At 42.4% G+C, this 22,381-nt stretch overlaps 5 protein-coding genes across 5 annotated transcripts; 3 read left to right on the top strand and 2 right to left on the bottom strand.

The window, feature by feature from the left end:
- Positions 1–4,111: 4,111 nt before the first annotated feature.
- On the top strand, positions 4,112–5,717 carry EAF02_011811 (uncharacterized protein; the record flags this gene model as incomplete). The annotated part of the gene is made up of 2 exons (XM_038907858.1): positions 4,112–4,838; positions 4,975–5,717. The coding sequence occupies 2 exons, from the start codon at positions 4,112–4,114 to the stop codon at positions 5,715–5,717; spliced, it is 1,470 nt and encodes a 489-aa protein (XP_038752367.1).
- Positions 5,718–7,968: 2,251 nt separating this feature from the next.
- On the bottom strand, positions 7,969–12,594 carry EAF02_011810 (uncharacterized protein; the record flags this gene model as incomplete). The annotated part of the gene is made up of 2 exons (XM_038907857.1): positions 7,969–12,500; positions 12,558–12,594. The coding sequence occupies 2 exons, from the start codon at positions 12,592–12,594 to the stop codon at positions 7,969–7,971; spliced, it is 4,569 nt and encodes a 1,522-aa protein (XP_038752366.1).
- Positions 12,595–13,242: 648 nt separating this feature from the next.
- Positions 13,243–14,721, bottom strand: EAF02_011809 (uncharacterized protein; the record flags this gene model as incomplete). Its single annotated transcript, XM_038907856.1, has 1 exon — positions 13,243–14,721. One exon carries the CDS (start codon positions 14,719–14,721, stop codon positions 13,243–13,245), a length of 1,479 nt encoding a protein of 492 aa, XP_038752365.1.
- Positions 14,722–14,927: 206 nt separating this feature from the next.
- On the top strand, positions 14,928–16,808 carry EAF02_011808 (uncharacterized protein). Its single transcript, XM_038907855.1, has 2 exons — positions 14,928–15,592; positions 15,643–16,808. The coding sequence occupies exons 1-2, from the start codon at positions 15,070–15,072 to the stop codon at positions 16,671–16,673; spliced, it is 1,554 nt and encodes a 517-aa protein (XP_038752364.1). The 5' UTR covers positions 14,928–15,069; the 3' UTR covers positions 16,674–16,808.
- A 1,038-nt stretch (positions 16,809–17,846) lies between these two features.
- On the top strand, positions 17,847–22,381 carry EAF02_011807 (uncharacterized protein; the record flags this gene model as incomplete). Its single annotated transcript, XM_038907854.1, has 5 exons — positions 17,847–18,540; positions 18,591–18,688; positions 18,748–19,191; positions 19,241–22,048; positions 22,100–22,381. The coding sequence occupies 5 exons, from the start codon at positions 17,847–17,849 to the stop codon at positions 22,379–22,381; spliced, it is 4,326 nt and encodes a 1,441-aa protein (XP_038752363.1).

The raw sequence follows: 22,381 nt of genomic DNA, 5'->3' as shown, positions 1-22,381 counted from the left end.
TTTTGACGCATTGTCAGTACACGCCCATGCCACATGGCAGATTTTCAGTCTGTGTTATCACGTCGAAGGTTCCAACTTCCAAGTTAAGGAATGCGGTATTTATTTTCGAGAATTTCGGCACATATGACTTTATGAGATATATTGTTGACATGTGCCGCTGTCACATCACGGAAGCTTGAGAGAAAGGGTCATGAGGGGTCCTAAAGGGTTCGATGTTCATACGCTCTTCACTTCTAAGCTCGTAGCTTCATACCATTGTGAGCCGATCGATCGAAGATATCGAAGGGTATCGATTCTTGTTCACTGAACTTGAAACGCGCTGTTAGGTTGGTAAAGTTGATCTCGGAGATTCCCAGCAACCTTATAGGGAACATTCAAGGAAGAGGCAGGTTACTTATTCACTCATGATCCACTCCGAAATCACGACTCATGGTATGTCAACAGTCAGCAGATTTGTAGGTATGTCGACGGCCTTTAAAATCCAACGTGAAACAACCATTTGTATGTTTGCCGCGGCCCCAATGTCGACTTGAGTGAGGAGTATCAAGTTGCTGACTATGCGAGTAATGTCGAGTACCGGTAAACATGGACGTTTATTGTATCTTGAATAGGCATTTGTGGCAAGCAAAAAGCAGAAAAGATCAGAATTTGGACCGTGTTTGAGAGGCTGAAGTAGGGAGGGACTATCAAATTAATTTAGTCCCTTGGACTTGGAATCCAAACTGGAGGGGTAAATACTTCGTACAGAAAAAGAAATATATTGAATATTGATCACGTGGGAGTTCTATCAATTCTGTGATTTCTCGTGGTATTTCTACCTCTGCCCAAGGCGCTGGTTAATAACATGCCCAGGCTCAATTGTTCTCAAGACTCTCTCTCTCTCTTTCTTCCTTTCCATCATAATAATACTTCTGCGAGTTGAAATGCATTGCCAATTCACATATTGATTGCACTGCACCACTTCTTTCTATCTCATCATCGATACCATCCCTCCACCTCATTTCTATTTCGGTGCCTTGAAGTTAAAATCCACCTACGAAGTTAGTACTTGCTAGGTATCTCTTAGAATTTGAGGGTCTCTTTAGTACGATCGAACTACTTTCTGAAAATTGTCTGTATCGAGTAGATGTACTCCGAGCAAGTCATCTACGATCAAGGCGACTCTATCGCACAGTCTACCTACTAGGTATTTGCAGCCGCATTACGAGCATCCATGGTTTCTCTCAAGACTTCTTTCCACTCTCGAGCCACTCTCCCACTCTCCCACTCTCCCACTGTACACAAATACTTGAGTATGAACGTGTTACGGATTACGCCTTATCCGCGCACGCATACAATGCTGGGCTGGGCAATGAAGATAGCGTCGGCGAATTCATAAACTTTCGGCGCCCTACCGTTAGCACCTGCTGCAAAACCCTGATGCATCCATCCATCCATCGTACATACTCGCGCTCCGAGCTAATAAAATCGGATCAATAAAAATCAAAATTATAGGCTATTATTATACGATGAACTGCAGTCTGCAGTGAACTTCCTGGCTGCGATCAAATTACGATGAACGCCTCTTATGTCATTTTTAATAAAAAATTGATAAAGAATCTTCCGTCAAGGTTTCGTAAACGCGGTTCGATATTTCAAACGATAATTTGGCGCCATCCATCCAATGTGAGTCGGTGACTATTTCATATTCCTCGAGCGTTTAGCGATTGCGTGCATGTAAGTAGGGTATTCTCTAAGAGGTTCCTGAATTTTTCTATTTTCTATTTCATCTCCTACTTCACACAGAGTCTCTGCTTTGGCTGTCTCACTCTCATGCAAATAATATGTTCTACCAAGCAATCTTGTATGGCAGCGTCGAACCAACAATACTCAAGACATTACCACGTGTCTAATGTCGTTGAAGACAATCCCGTTTGAACGGTGGGATTTTTCCGAGTTATTGGCCTTATGTACGGCTCAGCCTCCTGATCACCGTGGTTCGCATCAGTTTGTGGGTCTGTTTTTCAAACATATCTAGTAGAGGGCTGACAGAGGGAGAAGCAGAGAGGCGGAGAGGTAGAGAGAGGGGACGAGGGGACGAGGGGACTTTTATGTGAGGATTCTATTCAGAAGGGAAAGATTCCCAGATCTTAATTCTGCAACGAAGCATGATGGTATGTTATCTCTTTCTATACCTTTAAGCTTTTCGCCATTGGAAATTACTCGCAAAGGTCTGTGATGATCTTCGATCAAGCAATCAATCAATCAATACTGTAATTCGTCGCCATGAAAGTTTAATACAGAGGGTACACCTACCACATCACAAAGCCTTATCTCACGCCTTCCAAGCTATATCGAAAACAATTAAGACGACAATACTATTGGAAGAATTGAAATTGGAATTGGAGGAAGTGTTGTTGGCCTTGAAATCACTGCACACACAAACACTCAATCTACCGCGAGACAACCCTCCGCTCAACGGTACGCCAGTTCAAATCGATAGTGTACTTTCTCGAGTTTATCGATAATCTGAATCTCCAACAAACTCTCTTTTTAAACCCCAAGGCAAAACATGCATTGATGGAGAATTGGTAAACAATGATGTTGTCATAGAATCCCCAGAGAAGACGGAAGAAGGAAATTTGGAAATTGGCGATTAGACATTGGATCAATTCATGGAACTATCTATATTCATGAGGTTTAGTTGTGTGGTGGAAGGAATGTCTGAGAGAGAATGTCTGAGTGGAATGTCTGAGGTGAATTTGAAGGAAGGAGGAAACGTTGGATGTAATGAGTGTGGAGTTTACGATGGACAATAGAGGTAGGTAGGTAGGTAGTGAGTGACTGGACTTGGTAGATGTAGTCGAGTACTGGTTACTGGTTATTGGTTCGTATTACTGGTTACTAGTTACTGGTTCGTGGTTACTTCTCACTGGTTACTCTGGTTGATATATCTAGGAATTATTAATACAGATAGAGATAGAATACAGTGATGAGTATCGATATGCCTTTTTGATAATATATATATGTGTGTATATATGTATTGTATATTATATGTTATATATCATGTATTATATTATAATTGATCAAGAGCTTTATTTTATATAATGCAGTACCTACAATTATTCTCAAACTTCGAGGGTTGATTATTCCATCCTATCAGAAACCAATCTGTCAACTTGGATCGATCTGAATATCTCTGAACATCTATCTCTGAATGCATCTCTCTGGATACCTCTCCCTGAATACCTCTCCCTGAATACCTCTCCCTGAATACCTCTCCCTGAATACCTATCTACCCTTCCCAGCAGATGTGTGTGTTGTGTTATCATCTCAAGCTTCACTTCATCCTTCTTAGCCTCGGCATGTTCAGAATTAAGCCTTTGTTCTATTCATTGTTCCAGAATAGAGTTTCAGTGAACAAAATCCCCTAAGGGGTCAATGATCGGATCATTAATTCCAACATCAATGCGAATAAAATTGCCATGCGTTACGGTATCATACTATGCCATCCGGTGCCAGCCTGTGCTAAGTGCAATTATCTCTCGAGCACTTTCAAGACGTTTCTGGAACTCTCAAACATTGTCTCGAGACTGCTTACTACGATTTATCACGATTTGTTATTACGAATGAACACGATTTGCTACGATTTGCTACGATTTGCTACGATTTGCTACAACCTACTACGACTTACTACCACTTACTACCACTTCCCACCACTTCCCACCACCTCCCACCCGCCACAAGCAAGAGCCTTACCACCTTAACCCCAAAACACCAGAGATTCTAGAGCTTCAAGTCCCAAGTCCCGGTCGCTCTAAACTCAAAGCTTCAATATCCGACTACCACATATTACTATATGTAAAGAGCCCTTCTCCCTACCAAACATCTGGATTTGATAGGAAATTATTCGCATCTTGATTACTACGACGACTACTTACTTACTTACTTTAAAATCCAATTCTCTCTCTCTTTCTCTCTTCCTCTTTCTCTTTCTCTTTCTCTTCCTCTCATACTACCCACAACTCACACCATATACAAATCAAAATCCAATCAATCTTCAGGGGATTAATCCTCGGATATCCATCCAATCCATCCATCCATCCGCAAACCTAGTGAGAACAACAAAATAATGTCTCTCTATGAATGTTCCAGTTGTACAGAGCCCATCCGTCCCGACCGGGCTCGCATTCAATGCCAAACCTGCACCGATTACAATCTCTGCACCAACTGTTTCGCCATCCAAAAGACTTCACGTACACATCTCCTCAGCCATCCCACCGCCATCATCAAGACGAGCGGGACCAGCTCCCCCACTGTTCCTCCCCCAGTTCCTCCTCGTCCCCTCCCGCTTCTCCCGCCGCGAAAAGATACCCTCACCAACATCACCGCCCCCAATCTCCCGCCCAAAAAAGTCGAACTCCCAACCGCCAATTGGGGGGCGCTGTGGGACATCGTGAAACCGAATAAGAAACCGAAAAGTTCGAGCGGGGGCCCAAGAGATCTCCTTTCCATTCAACCACCTCCGAATGACGACGGCTTTAGCAACCACAACATAAGTTATTCAGATTCACCCCTCACCAAATTACGACCGGATTTACCCGCGCAATCTTTTGAGGGATCGTTGGAGGGAAAAATAAAATTGGAAGCCTTTACCAATCCGTACGCCTCGCTGGCGCCCCCAATGCCATCGGAATGGAGTCCCTTTTTCCAAAAGGACGGTGCATTCAATGCGATTTTTGTGGATTTAATGACGACCATGTTTTTGTGTTTGGATGTGGAGGGCACGAATGAATTGAGTCCAGAGGTGTGGAGTGCGTTTTTGGAGATGCAGGGGGTGGGGATGGAGAATAATATTTGTAGGTTTTTTTTTATACTTTACTCAAACCTCTTTATTTGGACCCTTTTGGTGGAAGGGGTCCAGAGTTATGTGGTTCTTGTGATTTATTTTTTACTTGATGAAGGATGAAAACTAATATGGATATGATTATTTAGGGCAAAAAACACTCTACACAACCGGGGGACCTCAAAATCAAGAGATCGCCGACCTCGAGTTGGGTATTTTCTTCAAAACGCATGACATTTCTCACACGCTTTCGGTACGCCATGCGTCGAATCTTCCGCCTCCGTCGCCGTCTCCTACGGCGGGAGAACGTATTCGGAGATCGATTTCGCTCGGTGCTAATATGCCGATGTTGAGTCGGCAGGGGTTTATAGATGTTATGGGCATGGAAATGCTGCAGGATCCGGATGAGGGGCATAGAAGGTTGGAAGGGGTGGTTAGGGATTACGATATTTGGAAACCATTGGGGGATGTACCTCGGGAATGTTTTCTGGATGGGAAGATTGAGGGAAGGGGAAAGAGAAGGAGTTTGTTGGAGATGAGTGAGGAGAAGGAAGAGGTGGAGAGGAAGATTATGGAGGGGATGTTCAGGGGTGTGGGAGCGGGGAAGATTGGGGGAAGGAATAGGAGTGAGGAGAAAGAGGAGAGGAGGGACAGATCGAGATCAAGATCAAGCTCAAGAGATAGTAGAAAGACGGATCTATCCGCGCCCGAAAGATTCGCCTTTGACTCCACGGATGAGGAAGAGCGAACGGGAGATAGAAAATCGCCCTTCTCCCATATCGAAGTCGATGTCATCCCCGAGGATGAATTCGAAGACACATATGATGAGATCAATCGGATCTTGACCGGGGAAGACATTGGTCCTACCGATATTATTGGGGAGGCCAAGTGATCAACCCCCTACTCACCTACAAAACATATACCACCTACAACTTAACGACTTAACGAATTATTTTAAAAGCTTTCGAAACTCATTTACTCGATTTCCAATCCTTACACATTTCTTTTGTCATTTCTGATGGGTTGAGGGGTGGGTTTTGGTGGGTTCGCTGATAATTTTGGAGTTTTTTTTTTTCGCAGCGTCTGTTGTTGAATGGAATGAACCATGGGTTCCGGGGTGTCTTATATCTTGTCTTATATCCGTGTTAAAATAGCAACATATCATACCCTAATAGTACTTATTTTATTTATATATTCGATATGTTCATTTAGATATTTATTCTATGTCGTACTTGTGATTCAAACCTTGTTTTTATATTTGGGTGTGTGGGTGGGTAGGGAGGTAGGGAGAGGGAAGGGGGGGTTTGGTTTGGGATTGAGATTTGTAAATTTGTAAGTTTGTTAAGTAAATATATAGGAGATGGGATGGGATGGGGGATGCACCAGATAGGATAGGATGAAATCGAATTTCGAATTTGCGAATTTGCGAATTGAGCATTTGATTTGATTTGATTTTGAATAAAAGGATTCGGGGTTTGTGAATTGGTAGGAAAGGAAGATTTGAAATTTCCAGGTTGTTCTTATTGATTTTTTGGTTTTTTGGTTTCTTGATTGATTAGGGAGTAGGTGGTAGGGAGTAGGGAGTAGGGAGTTGGGAGTAGGGAGTAGGGAGTAGGTATTAGGTATTAGGTATTTGATTAGGTATTAGGTATTATTAGGTATTATTAGGTATTATTAGGTATTATTAGGTATTATTAGGTATTATTAGGTATTATTAGGTATTATTAGGTATTATTAGGTATTATTAGGTATTATTAGGTATTATTAGGTATTATTAGGTATTATTAGGTATTATTAGGTATTATTAGGTATTATTAGGTATTATTAGGTATTATTAGGTAGGTAGGTAGGTAGGTAGGGTAGGTAGGTAGGTAGGTAGGTAGGGTAGGTTGAGGTTAAGGTTATTATTTCAAAATGGGGAATTGGGAATTGGGAATTGGGAATTGGGAGTAGAAAGTAGAGAGTAGAGGGTGTAATTGATTGATTGATTGATTGACTTGTTATTTATTTAGGTAGGTATGTATTTTTTATATAGGTATTTAGATATTTAGATATCTGATATATGATATATGCAATACTTTATAATTTTAGTAATTGGGAGTATTAGTTTAATATATTGAGGAGGTGAGTGAGTAGGTGAGTGAGTAGGTGAATGAGTAGGTGAGTGAGTAGGTGAGTGAGTAGGTGAGTGAGTAGGTGAGTGAGTAGGTGAGTGAGTAGGTGAATAGATAGATGGGTATTCGAATAGATAGATAGGTATTTGAATAGATAGATAGGTATATTGATAGAATTGGAATTGTATCGGATTAATTTAATTCGGCTCAAGCCAACTCAACTCAACTCAACTTAACTAATATAATATCTATATATTATTTATTATTTATTTGATCTACTAGATAATATATATTCATCTAGATATAGTAATATTAGATAGATAAATACTATATATAATGATATTAAATAGATACTAGGTAAATAATAGAGTATTTAGTATCTATCTAATATCTAAAGAATAGAAATCAAGATGTAGAATATAAACTACAAAACTTCTCTAGTATAGACTATTAACTACTTCTCTTATTTCTTTGTAGGTTAGAATAGAAGTAGAGCTATAAATGCTAATTTTGATTTTGATTTTGATTTTGATTTTGATTTTTATATGCGATAGATGTTATATTGGAATGCTATATACTATGAATATTCTTTATATCACTAATTAAAATAGAAATCTATCTATTTATCCACTTGTCTATCTATCACAAATGTAAAATACAAAATGCGAAGTGACTCGAAAGAAAGTTTTAAATTCCAGTATTGAGACTGCATGGGATGAAATGAAATGATATGATGCGATCAAATTACGAAAATCCCTAGATACCTAGATACTTTACATCGTTATCAAATCAAACAAGATCTAACGGCCTCAAAATCCAATGCGGTCTAATAAAATCTAATACCCGATGATATGATGGATGCGAGATCGACCAGCTCAAAGTACTACTCTCATCCTCCGTCTATGTACAATTTCCAACAGTGCTTTTATTACAATTGAGATAGCCCCTTTCTACTCCTCTCCCATATTACTCTTCCCTTCTACCTCTACCACTCTCTACATTCCCCTCCCCCCTCCATCTTCACCCCCGCTATGCTATACCATCCTGCCTATCATCCATATTCTCCACCGTGCGCTTAGTCTGCGCATACGCATCAAACTGACTATTATCCACCGCTACATAACTATTCCCTATTCCAGATGCGAGTCTACTCTCTCGTGTACGAAAATCCGAATGTATAGCATCATCATGTTCTTTTATTTTCACAGGAGCCGGAATTACTATCTGGAACGAGGATCGTTGCACAGGAGCTTGATCTTCGCTGTCGGATTTCGTAAGATCGATGAATTGAGAGCGTTTTTTTCGTTGTGAAGATTTTGACGAGGAGGTATTGAGAATCCTAGAAATTTTGGATGTAGTGGTGCGGGAATGAGGGGTTCGATGGAGAAGAGTTGAGGCGCGTGGTCCGGAATCTACCCAGATGGTATCTTCGTAGTCGTCATCATTGCCATCTATTGTGACAGGATTGTCTTGTGGAGAAAGTGAATGTTTGTTTGAATGATTCGTTATATTAGGCGTGTCTGTTTGATAGGGAGAATTGATTTGCGGAGGAGGTGATGCTGAATATAAATCGGGAGAAGCACTTTTTGGTGTGGCAATATTTCTCGGACCCGAACGTTTTGCAAAGTTGGACTCCAAAAGTGTATTGGAATTGTAGGTTGAATTTGCAACAGATTCTCTTGATCTTGATGAAAGATTCCCTGCCGAGCTCAGCTTTGGAGATTTACCAGCGGGTTCATTGGCATGGTCAATCAACTGTCGCCTTTTTTGTATCTTGGAAATGCCGCCTCGAAATTTCTGAATGCTATCAATTGAACCCGATTGGTCAAAACCAGACACACTTGAACCAGCTGAGTTCGATGAGCTCGAGTAAAACGCAAGAGTACCGTTTAATACACCGTTTCGCGCCTCCAAATCATATGGTTTAACTTTTGGACGTTGACTGAGAATAACTTCCAAAGTAGTAGAACCCGTATTACCTGGAACCTCCAAAGATCTCTCCCTGGCGACCATAGATGTTTGAGTTCTCACTATTCTTGTAGGCATATCAACTTCAGGTGAACACTCTAGCCAAGCGTTTCGTAGAGAGATTCCCAATGCCATGGAAACAGTCCTATCAACACTATTCCCGATTATTTTGATTTGTTCCCCTCTTTTACCAATGATTACCTCATCATCAGGAAAGCTTTGCGCACGACGGAGTTCCATTAATGTCAAGCGTCTATGCTGGTCCCAATGCAAAATCGTTCCCATGCGGCCATCCTCCATGTTCATTACCACCAGTACAGTTGGAAATAGTCCGTGAGGCTTTATCCTTCCCCAGGCTCTAGAACCTTTTATAACGCTTTCTCTAATTTTCCCTGACTTGGCAAGATATGGAAAAATGTCTCGTTCTTCTTTAGTCATTATACCATTGCCCTCATTCCATGCCTTTGAAAAACTCATACCTCGTGGATGAGTCGGAATGCATGCGATTTGTGAACGATATTTTTTGGACAAGGTAGTAGGTGAAACATGATCCGGATATTTTATGCAGTGCCCAGTCGCTCCATCTCCAATGTAAGGAAGGTCAGCTACAGATTTTTCAGCAGTGCGATACTGAAATGGAGTAGGACAATGAACTCGACTACCAAATGATTGACCATTTGCTAATTTACCAAGCCCACGTTCGCCAATGTGTGGCGGGTGTGAGTGAGAAAGGTCTGGATGCTTAAGTGGAACACAACCAGGGGCTGCAAATGAGACAAATATTCGACTTCGTGACTGGGAGCTACCAAAACTCCATGAATCGAGTAAGAAAAGCTGTAACTGGTATCCAAGACCGACGATGGCGCATATAAGTTGAGAGAGAACATCTTCGTCTCGTCCCAATCCTTTCTGGGCCATGTTCAAGACATTCTCTAGCAATCCGTACTTGGGGCGATAAAAATCAATATAGGCAGCAACAGATGCGACCAGGGATTGATTCCGTAGACTCTTATCATTGCCTTTGTACGTATTCATTCTGCTAAAACCTTGGCAAGGACTACCAGCCATGATGACATCAACATCGCCCGGTAGAGGAATTTTGAGTAATTGGGGGTTGCCTACAAAAGCCTCTGCTAGTAAATCGTTGACTGAACCAAAGTATATGTCGGTTTCCTCAGGGTTCTTTAAATTAGCAGCATATGTTTGCACTGCAGCTGAGAACAAATCGACAGCCCATTTGTTATGCAATACACCGCTCTCTTCCAACCCACGGCCGAAATTACCACCACCACAGAAGAGATCGAGTCCATTCAAAACTCTTCGTTTCAGCGGTGCTTCGGGATCAAACCCTTGAATAAGGCTTTGGGGTGTATCACTTTCTATTGGTATCAGTGTCTGATTATCCTCACACAATCGCTTCGTAATGATGAAGGCATTCGAGCCTCCATCTCTACAGTAAGGTGCTGGAACATTGCCACTTGAGACTTGCTTCTCAGTATAAAATCGTACAAGACAAGTTCTTTCGAGTTTATGCGCTGACATTGTATCTATTGCATTAGTGTATACAAGCTCATTTGGTCTACAAGACACAGTATGATCAATCTCCGATCTTCTCATGAGTCTCCTTAATCTGACATTTAACCTAGAGATTTCTTCTACGTATCCTACAATCTCATAAGGCTCTAGATTGTTTTTCGACTCACGTCGAGGGGGTAATGCAAGTACCGTCTGTCCAACAGGAAAGCGATCAACAATCGTGGCTGGCGATGGTGAATCTTCCTCGGACTTTCGCAAATGTTCACATGTTTTGTGTGAATCTTTTAATGTTACAAAACTCTCGTGGTTGAGATACGTCTGACGAATGAAGATGTCTGTTTCTGATGGTAGACCATGCCAGATTATAGGGATGATATCAATGACTTCATCATGGGTTATCCGGGAATCCCGAGACCCACAGGTACAGTTGTCACTGAGAAACAATTCTTTGGCATATGGATACTTCATCTTTGCACAACTAGTATCAGAAGGCTTATAAAGCCAAATACCATCGAAAGAGTAATTGCCACGAGGACTTTGATGCTTGATCTGTACATACAAATACCAACAATCGTCTTCTGTTTTCCATTTGCTGGATTCGTCTTTCCACACAGAACTTGGTCCATCCTTGGTGACTGATAATACATCTCCAATTTTGATAGCATCAAGCATCTGCTGCCGTTTCACACCCCCATTCTGGCTCATTCCGGCTCCCAGATTGGCTTTACCGCCAGCGAAGAATTTATGTTGAGGCTTGAATGGCAGAGTGGGTTCACAAACAATGCGTGTTTTTCTCGGCGAAAGCGATAGTGATTGATCCTCTGGTTCTTTTAAATTCTCTACAAATATAGTCGGTATCAGAGGCTTGAGTAGGTGACCAAATCTTAGGTGACTGAAGCATTCATAAACGTATGGCGTGACGATTGTCTTATTCTCTTGGATCGGGTATTCTTTAATGCTTGTAAGTTCCAAAGTTTCCTCCCAGATGTACAATGAGCGAAGTTTTGACGTTACACCCATCGATTCCTTGAACAGAAAGTTTATATTTGCTGAGATGGCTTGTCTGAAATCATCTCGGCCATATTCGAGATACCAAGATTGAAATTTTGATGAGTCTGTATGTATCTTTTGGCACCACTGCGCAAAGTCTGCCCGGAAGTTGTGGATCGATACCTTCTTCCTTTGCTTCTGACATGCTAAAGAGTAGTCGACAAAATGCTTCGACAGATTAGCCAACCATGAAAAGCCAAGATGGAAACGAGCATATTCCGATGCGGGCTTCTTAAGTCGATAGTAAATGTTTGTTCTTATGTTGAGATCAGACTGAAGCCATATAGCACCATCAACATCATCAAATTCTTCGCCGTAATTTCCAATTGAGCATACTTTGAATGGTACGCCTTGAACATAGTGTCGAGAGTTTCCCACACTGAGAACACCGTCGAGTAGGAAACATGAATGGCCCATTTTACTAGCAAGGTCTTGTAGACCACGCAGCTCATGCCCATAGAGAGCAGTGTCAGGCATGTAAATCGAAAATTCGGCCAACTCAAATTCTACAAAATCTTCCTGCGTCGACGACATCTCGGTTGTGTCTTTGTTCCTGAGTTCCCGCAATAAAGCCGAGCATGCTTGATGCTCTTTGCTTGCAGGCAAAGGAGGGACATAGCCATGGTACAGTGACTTGGGATAAATGAGTTCGGTTGGCCGTATAGTACCAACTCTACTCATTTGGCATGGACTTGCGACTTGTCTGTCAGTATCTGTAGGTGGTATCTGGTCGAGGATGAGCTGCCCTGCAACAATTTGTTGTTGTAATAATTCGGAATCATCAGTCGAATTTGATTGACCTCTGATGAAGCTGTCAAAACGAGGCATTGTTTGCAAAGAACTTGAGCCAGAGTTGCTAGATTGAAGGCTCTGATGCTGTTGTGAGTGATTGCGGGCATTTGTAGTTGAAGGTTGAGAGACGGTATCTGCTTTCAAATTACTTGAAAGGCTCAAAATGGAGCTAGCAGAGCTTTCTATCGAGTTTATCAAGGTTGAAGATGAAGTTTCTGATGATTTCCTCAGTATTCACTTTCAGAGGATTTGACAAAAGAGGAATAGCTCACCTCCTTCTGTTGGTATCCAGCATCTGGGCGGCATCATATGTTGAATGTTTTAGGCGCGCCTAAGAGAACATAAGAAATTTATGATTGCTGTTAAGAAAAGTATTTGATTTTCTTAGATATACATCAGGTATACATGAAGGCGCCCAAAAATATCTGACAGCCTTTAATTCCACCACGTTCAGGAATTCCAGAAATGACAATTGGGGTTGCAAAACACAAAGGACAAAAGAGTGATTGCAGTAGGTGGGTGGAACTAGCTCTGCATAAAGAAAGCAGTAAAGACAGTGTGTGTATGCAAGAGCAACAAATCAATTACATAGGAGAATTCCCACGAGAGGGTAACTAGATCATATTACCTGTCTTTAAAATCGGAATCGAACCTGTTATCTGTACTCATGGATAGGCAATGAGCAATTGCGATACATTCCGTGTGAGAAGGAAACAGTTCACCTGGTGGTTCAACATTGTTTATCAAAAGAGACCGCGTTTCTTAGTCAGCGCCACTAGCTAAATAACTATATCACAACCAATAAGATCTTATTAGAGCATTTCCACCAGAAGCATGTGTTTAATTTGAGCCAGAAAGAGGAATGAAAAAAGTGTGAAATACAAATTCAAGTTATTTGAGTGGAATGATCAGTAACAAATAATTATAATGCACATCCATTTCTTTCAATTCATTGACCTAAACCATTCCTCCTTTCTCCTTCATTTTCAATACTCTTCCAATCTTTTCCTGCCAAAACTCAAGATGGCGAGACCTTTGAAACTCTGGCAAAGACCACATGGGTATCTTATTCCGGCCTGCGTCCCCCTTCCATACGAAAGCCCTGATTTTTAGAATACTATTGACAATCTCATACGTCTCCGAATCAAACTCGAGACCCGCGTGTTCCATCTCGTTTAGTAAGTCTATACAAGTTCGAAAGTCGTCGTATCGTATCCAGTAAACACGTAGAAGCTCATTGTAAAGAGGTGTAGAGGCGCCTAAGACATGGGAGAGTAGACCAAAAGACTTGATCCGTGGAAGGATAGAGAGAGAAAGCTGGGATGGTTTGCTGAACCCTCGGTCGAGCAGACGTAGGCCAAGGAGAAGGTGCGATGGGTAGAGGGGGCCATACAATGCTAGTGGAGAAATCTCAGGCTCGGTATTTTTAGCAGTAGTGGGATCCTCTTCGACTGGAAGAACGCCAGAGTCTTCTATTCCTCTTCTCAGCTGATCTCGGCTCTCTTTTGTCTCCGCTAGACCCATTTTGGCAACAAGTGGGAACACTTCCTTTTCCAGAACATCCCAGAGCTCAAAATCCGTATTGGCATTGCGCAACAAACCCTCAACTCGTTGACGTTCAGGTTCTCGCAAATGTTCCTGTGCATCGAGTTCTAGTTCCGGATTTTCCATTGTAGGTTCTGATTCCTCTTCTAGAACAAGACCAATCGCTCTAGCAGCTGCGGCACGAAGAGCTGGTGGGTATCTATTGATTTCGGCTTTTTGTTCCTTCTTGCTTCGATGTTTTTTGTTTGATAGTGAATGCTCCATTATATTGTCAAGCTTGTTGCGCGCATTTTCCCTGTTTGTTGGAGGCATTTCTTCCATGCCATCATCGAGATCTTCCAAAGACGTCCTTTGAGTCCGCGCGAAAATATCTGTGAATATACGATTGAACGTGTGCCTTTCCGAATCTGTAATCGTGGACTCGCGCTGCGGATAGTGCGGACTTGCTAATGCATCGATTTCTGTGCCATATTCTATCAAGGTTTGGTCATCGTCCTCAAAGCCAATGTCCCCGGACTGTGCGATGTTGCCTTCCGATTCCAGTTCACTCTTTTCGAGATTGAATTTGTACTCATCGGTGATCATCCTTGGACGTAATCTAGATCTATGAGAATGACCACCCCTAGAAGAAGTAGCCCTCCTCCTGATCTGAGGCCCAGTGTCATCCTCGCCATCATAAATTCCGTTTTGCGATTCGTATTTGACTCGGGGTAAAGAGGTATGAAAGTTTGCTCCCTGAATAGAAGGTAAAACCCTGCTTCGATATTTTTTACTGTAAATAGACCTATGTAGGCCTGCGATTGTCCTAGTTTGGTATAAAAATGGCATCATTGTGGAGGACATAGTTGAATATGCAATTGGAAAAGCTTCAACGACTTTTATGGATGCCATGACTGGTCATTGCACATAAAGCAACTTATGCGATCAGTAGGTCAAGATTTGAATCCAGCTTTAAATGCTTGATGATGGATCTTGCAGTTGCTTAAAGAGAGGAAAATATTGAACGCTCGAACATTCGAATTTCTATTTCACCCCTCATAATTTTTCCGCAAGTTTTCTATGGACGAAAAAATTGGGCACGGACTATTTTAAATTGATCGCGACGCGGTTTCTTCAATTGAGAGAGACGCGTTAATTGAAATGACTTCATGAATTAAATTGACCCTGCATTGTTTGGTAAACCCTCCATTTTGCCATTGAGTCTTCTCAGACCGAGAATCCACAAGAAAAATCCACAACATGGCTCCAAGCAAAAAGGAAAAGCCAGAGATGAGTGCCTTCGAGCGCCGAAGACTCGAAAATATTGCGGCAAATCAAGCAATGTTAAAAGACCTTAGTACAACAGCACAGAAAATCGTCCCAAAACCGCCACCAAAACCAAAATCAGCAACCCCTAGAAAGAGAGCAACTCCCATAAAAAAAGAAGCCCCTAGACCAACCCGTACAAGTTCACGTCTGGCTGGTATTGAAGCTGATAGTGAGACTGCTAAGCGCAAAGCAGAGGTCGAACAAGAATTTGCGAAGGAAGTTTCACAAGCTAAGAGGCAGCGAGTCGTAGGAGATATAAATGTCAATGATATTATTGTTGAGGGAAAGAAATGGAAGCAAGAGAATGGATTTCTATCTGGAGTCATGCGTGGCGCTCAGCCGAATTTGAGAACCTTTACCCAAGATGATATCAGAGAGACAACAGATGAAGGGTTGAAGGCTTTGAGGGAGAAGATGAGCGGGTTACAACTATATGAACCATATGAGCCCAATCGTAAGACTTGGTTCTTTCAAGGAATATTCTAGTGCTAACTCAGTCCCCAGAAATTAAAATTACCCCCGAAAGAATATACGCTGTAGGGTTTCATCCAACAGTAGACAAGGCTTTAATATTTGCTGGAGATAAACTAGGCAACGTTGGACTGTTCGATGCTTCACAAGAAGGTCCTGGAGTGAAAGCAGAAGACGATGAAGACGATGAAGAGGACTCAGAGCCAGCCATTACTGCCTTCAAGATACATTCTAGGTCAATCTCTTCTTTCGTGTTTGGCGCAGACGGAAATTCGCTATATTCGGCTTCATATGACTCTTCAGTGCGAAAACTAGACCTACAGAAAGGGGTAGCTGTTGAGGCATTTGCCCCAGATTCTCTAGATGAAGATATCCCTATATCTAGCATTGCCATACCATCCACTGATCCAAATCTATTGTGCTTTTCTACTCTGGACGGTCGATTTGGACGCCATGATATGCGGACTCCATCCAAAAGTGAAATTTGGTACCTTTCTGATAAAAAAATAGGCGGATTCTCTCTACATCCATTGCATCCTCATTTTGTGGCTACGGCATCATTAGATAGAATGCTGAAAATTTGGGATTTACGGAAAATTACAGGGACAGGTGATTCAAGACACCCGGTTTTACTTGGTGAGCATGAGTCTAGGCTTTCGGTATCTCATGCCTCATGGTCCCCTGCTGGTCATGTTGCAACTTCTTCATATGATGATACTATCAAGATTCATTCATTCCTCGATGCCGGCTTTTTCAAGGCAGGCCATTCACTCGATGATGAAGCGATGAAACCTACGACTATTATCAAACACAATAACCAAACTGGACGGTGGGTGACTATCTTAAAGCCTCACTGGCAAGAGAAACCTGAAGATGGAATTCAGAAATTTGTGATTGGCAATATGAATAGATTTTGTGATGTTTATTCAGCCGATGGAGAACAATTAGCGCAATTGGGGGGTGATGGTCTCATAACAGCTGTTCCAGCTGCTGCACAATTCCACCCTACAAAGGACTGGGTTGCAGGTGGTACGGCATCAGGGAAACTGTGTCTTTGGATGTGATGGACGCATTTCCGTGAATGATAAATTAGGTATTGTTTGAATATTGTATAGTATGATGAGTACTTTGGGGGTTCAACGATGGATTTATATTGAGCGTTATTAAAGCGAAGTTATAGAAGAATTTAATGGAGCAACCGATCCATTCATCCTTATCAAAGTGAATACCTGCCTGGCACGATACTTCAGGTGATTTATGATCATTTGTTATTCTTCTAGATTTACTATTGGATGATAACCTTTTTTATATGTTCTTTTATGGGGGCAAGCCCCAAACCCCCGTCCTCGCTGCGCTCGATTATCGTAGAATTGTCTGCGTTATGGAGTCGTAAATACCTACCTACCTAACTGATAGATAGATGGATGTATGGAATATGTCTGAGTACAACTCCTAATAATGCCTATCTAGTACCTATCTACATCGTGCCTACCTACTAGGTATCTATGAAGTAATCAAGACAAAGGAATCGAATATAAATACATATGATACATATATTGCTCAATAAAATAGCCATTGTTACAATCATTTTCACACCTAGAGAGACTGTTTCCCCAGCTCCTTCGATTGTGACTTACTGTATTATGTTGTCATATTACCCACTTAAAGAGAATCAGATCGTCGCATTGTGATCTCCTCGATACGATAATAGATAGATAGGATAGGTCCACCAGTCAAGATAGAGATACCCAGTAGATACTTAGATAGGTTTCCCCCACAACAAGACACACCACCGAAGAAACCGAGCTCGCTCAACATTGCCATGCTGTGAGATACCTCGTCCTGAATAGCTACCTAGTACTTACTTACGTATTTCACTTAATCACTTCCTTCCTTCGTTGCCTACAAACACTCACTGCCATCGCATCAAATCCTTAAACAACTTGTGATTCATCATCCACCTGTGAATTGTCTCTCTCTGCCTACTAATAAATCCCTTACTAACCATACTGAGTCCAAGAAGACCTGATGATCAACTTTATTTAATTACATGTGATTCAAACTCTAATCGCCCATCATTCAACTTTTAGGGCATAGCTTACTCTGAAGGAGCCTAAGCCACCCTTATCGATACCGCCTGAGATCCTAACGTCGTTGGATTCTTGACGATTTGTACAAACATCAAAACAACTCGAGTGGTTGGTTTTCCATATCAACGACGAAAAGTTATTGCCAACATGGCTCCGGAAGATGAGTTAAAGAAGAGGGTCGCTAGAAAGTTGACGAAGAGACGGAATGAAGGCCACCAAGCAACTATGGAACTCCCTGAGCGCTTTCAAGACGGCGACGATGCGGATGACGATTATACTGCCCCTAATGCCATGAATCAATCTGTCTTTGGTATGATTACCGCGGCTGTTGGCCCGAAAGTTGATTTCAATGCCAGATTTGATGCGCAATCCAGCGACGAAGAAGATGATTCGAGGAAGCCTACACGACAGAGTTCCGAGTCGCACATAAATTATGACAGCATAGATCAAAAGGGAGGGAAATCGGAAAGGCATAGAAGGAAATTCTCAGAGAGCAAGTTGATTCGATCATTCTCGCGACTAGGTTCCAAGTCCAAGTCTAAATCATCAAACACCGTCACTCAAGGTAGCCGTAGCCGTACGCCGTCACCAGTACGCGATTCTCCTCAAGAATCTACCACACCTGATATAAAATCTCCACAACTTCAACCAAGAGACGCACCGGTCATGAGCAGAATGTTGGATGCCCAAGCTAAATTAGCTTTGCGACCCAGTTTCGACATGCCTCGAAGTTCAAAAGACCTTACAGAGATTGATGAAGATGAGGAGACGCCATCGACAAGTCTAGCAAAGAAGCTGAGGGAGATCTACAAGTTCGAAACTCCTGAAGAAGTAATAGAGGGTAAGTTCTTTACTTTCCCGCATTATGCAGGCAAATACTAATTGTTTTAGAATATCCTTGCTGGCTAATGAAAAGTGTATTGGTCCAAGGTTATATGTACATCACATCTAAGCACATCTGCTTCTATGCCTACTTACCAAAGAAATCCGTATGTTGTTGACTTTATGTCTTGTGGATTGCCTTCTCAATTCGCTAACGCTCTTTTAGCATGAAGTCGTCAAATCAGGATATCTATCGAAATCGGGCCAACACAATCCAAAGTACAATAGATATTGGTTCCGGTTGAAGGGCGACGTTCTTTCATATTACACCAACCAAGCCGATTTATATTTTCCAAGAGGCAATATTGACTTGAGATATGGAATTTCAGCAAGTATTACGGAAAAGGGGAAGGGGAAAGACTCGACACATTTCACCGTCGAGACACATCAGAGAAAATATCACTTCAATGCCGATAGTGCCCCTTCTGCAAAGGAATGGGTGAAAGCCTTACAGAAGATAATATTCCGGTCTCATAATGATGGCGACAGTGTCAAGATCTCGTTACCCATTGAGAATATTATCGATATCGAGGACAGTCAAATCGTCGATTTTGCCGACACCTGCAAGATACGCGTCATTGACAACGATGAGAGTTTTGCAATCGATGAGGTTAGTGATTCAGAATTCAATTCAGTAAAACGCTAACGACCTTGTCTAGTACTTCTTCTCATTTTTTACCAACGGCCAGGAAGCTTTGAATGTACTCAAAATCCTTGTCGAAGATACAACTGCGCAGAAATTGGCACAGGACCTTTTGTCACCATCAACAGTGGACGATAGCCACAATAGCTCCAAGCGTACGTCGATCCACATGAGCCACAACAAAAAACCTCAGGTTCCTCCCATTCAAACCACGACACCAACTTTAGAAGAGAATGTCCGAGCAACCTTATCGCCGTTACTCTCTCCAGGACCCGGTAGTCCTCGTGCTAGCACAGATATGAGTCGTTCAAGTTCGGATGTATTTCGTAGGAGCATAGATCTTAACAAGCACGGTCGACGTAGCATAGACCTGAATCGATTTCAGACGAAAAGTCGTAGAAGCACCAGTGCCAATAGCATCAGCACAAGACGTAGCCTTAGTACTAATCGCTTAAGTCGCGAGAAGGGTACATCTAAGGAAGGGTCTTCTGATTCATATGTCCATTCTCTGGATGAACCGGGGTCATATGAAGCTTTGCCATCAGCAAGTGATGAGAATCAAGCGTCTGCTAGTCAGATACTTCGAGGCAGCGATGTATTTTTATCACCCACCATACAACGCTCGCCTTCATCTCGACGTGGCAACAATAAGGATGATTTTCAGAGTCCAGAGTCTCGCCCTCTTACCTCTCCAAGAAGATCCGCAGATGTTTCCCCAACACGAACTTACCGACCTGAGAAACCCAAACATGCTGCTACCACAGGTTCCATAGGCGACTCAGACGCCAGGCAAGGAGCAATATCATCTGGCCCTTCATTACAAAGCATTGTCAAGGCTGGATCTTATCCTTTGCAACGAGCTGCAGGTTTCGCCGGCTATCTAAATAGACACTCGAAGAAGATGAGCTCATTACTGGCAACTGAGTCTATGGGATATGTGGAAAAGGTCTCAGGCATGTGGAAAGGGGGCAAGATGCACTATGAAGAATCCCATGGATTGCCACGTGATGACGAAATGTCTAACATGAAAAACGATGATGATAACCGCGATGGTGTTACACACGCAGAGCGATTCCGTCAACACTTCGCCTTGCCTCCTGACGAGAAGCTCCATGCCGCATACTTTTGCTCTTGGCAACGACTTGCCTTTCTATATGGCAAGATTTACCTTAGCGATAGATCTTTCTGTTATCGAAGTCTGATACCAACCATAAAGACTAAAATCATCATTCCTTTGAAAGACATCGAAAACGTCGAAAAGGAGACATCATCTAGATTTGGATACTCGGGGCTTGTAGTCACTATCCGAGGACATGCGGAGATATTCTTCGAATTCGCTTTAGCTGAGGATCGAGATGACTGTCTAGTAACTCTTTTGCAGAATATAGAGACAATAAAGTATATGGACGAGTCTGGGCTCTTGACCATGGAGGAACGCGAAAGTGCAGAGGTGGCTAGTGCTGAAAATCAAGCTCTGATTCAGGCACGGCATGTGCTTCATTCTGAAAATGATGTCAATGATATCGGTACTCCAAAGGTAGGCGATACTGGATCGCCGCCAATACTGTTCGATGATCCGAGAGCTTCGATATTGAATTTCAAACCGACAGAGTCGCTGCGTATCACTTGCTTGACCATTGGCTCTCGTGGTGATGTTCAGCCTTACATTGCTCTATGCAAGGGCTTGATGGCGGAAGGTCATAAGACGAAGATAGCCACTCACTTAGAATTTAAAGATTGGGTTGAGTCGCACAATATTGAATTTGCACCAGTCGATGGCGATCCGGCCGAATTGATGCGCATTTGTGTCGATAACGGAATGTTCACGGTCTCGTTCTTGAAAGAAGCATCATCGAAATTTCGTGGTTGGATAGATGATTTACTCAGCTCGTCGTGGAAGGCCTGTCAAAATTCTGATGTCTTGATTGAAAGCCCCAGTGCAATGGGTGGAATTCACATCGCGGAAGCTCTTCGAATCCCATATTTCCGAGCCTTCACCATGCCATGGACAAGAACAAGAGCTTATCCTCACGCATTCGCTGTCCCCGAGCACAAATATGGTGGCGCTTATAACTACTTGTCATACATTTTGTTTGATAAGGTCTTTTGGACTGCTATTTCTGGACAGGTGAATCGTTGGAGACACAAAGAGCTAGGTTTACAAGCCACGAATTTAGAGAAGATGCAACCCAACAAGGTTCCATTCTTGTATAATTTTAGCCCTTCGGTTGTGGTACCACCTCTTGATTATAGCGATTGGATCAGAGTCACTGGCTACTGGTTTTTGAATGAAAGCTCAAATTATACACCACCCAAAGATCTTACAGATTTCATCGCCAAGGCCCGCGCAGATGGCAAACGACTAGTATATGTCGGGTTTGGATCAATTGTTGTGCCAGATTCTGCAGCTTTGACTAGAACAGTGAGGGATTCTATTATTAAGGCGGATGTAAGATGCATTCTATCAAAGGGATGGTCGGATCGTTTGGATAAGAAAGGTGCCAACGATATTGAGGTACCACTCACACCCGAGATATTCCAAATCAAATCAGCACCGCACGACTGGCTTTTCTCTCAGATTGATGCGGCAGCCCATCATGGAGGTGCCGGTACTACGGGAGCTAGTTTACGAGCCGGTATTCCAACGATCATTAAGCCATTCTTCGGAGATCAATTTTTCTTTGGTCAGCGTGTTGAAGATCTAGGCGTGGGTATTCTGTTGAAGAAGCTTAACGAAAGTCTTTTTTCCAAAGCTCTTTGGGAGGCAGCGCACAGTAAGAGGATGATTACAAAAGCCAAAGTACTGGGCGAACAGATTAGAAATGTATGTTATAATTCGTGTACAAAAGACCAATCGGTACTAACAACTTATCAGGAAAACGGCGTCGACACTGCTATTCAGTGTATATATCGAGATATGGAGTACGCAAAATCACTGATCAAGCTCAAGGATGGAAAGTCAGATGATGATGCCTTGGAGGATTCGGAAGAAAGTTGGACATTCATAGGGGATGATACCGACCCGGATTCAATGAAACGAATTCATGATTGGGATACAATGGCGCGTTCGGGAACTTTGAGCGATAGGAACGCGATGACTTGGTCAGGGTCGGATTTGGCATCTAGGGCGTTATCACCGGCCAGAAAGGCGGCTTGA

The sequence above is a fragment of the Botrytis sinoallii genome (genome assembly GCF_014898435.1).
Source record: "Botrytis sinoallii strain Bc 23 chromosome Unknown BSIN_036, whole genome shotgun sequence".
In the NCBI taxonomy this organism is placed as follows: Eukaryota; Fungi; Ascomycota; class Leotiomycetes; order Helotiales; family Sclerotiniaceae; genus Botrytis; species Botrytis sinoallii.
This window is presented reverse-complemented; position numbering and strand designations above follow the sequence as displayed.

Coding starts and splice junctions, on each gene's coding strand:
- EAF02_011808 (XM_038907855.1), top strand. CDS start 15,070: ATGGCTCCAAGCAAAAAGGAAAAGCCAGAGATGAGTGCCTTCGAGCGC. Junction 15,593..15,642: donor TGAACCATATGAGCCCAATC/GTAAGACTTGGT, acceptor CTCAGTCCCCAG/AAATTAAAATTACCCCCGAA.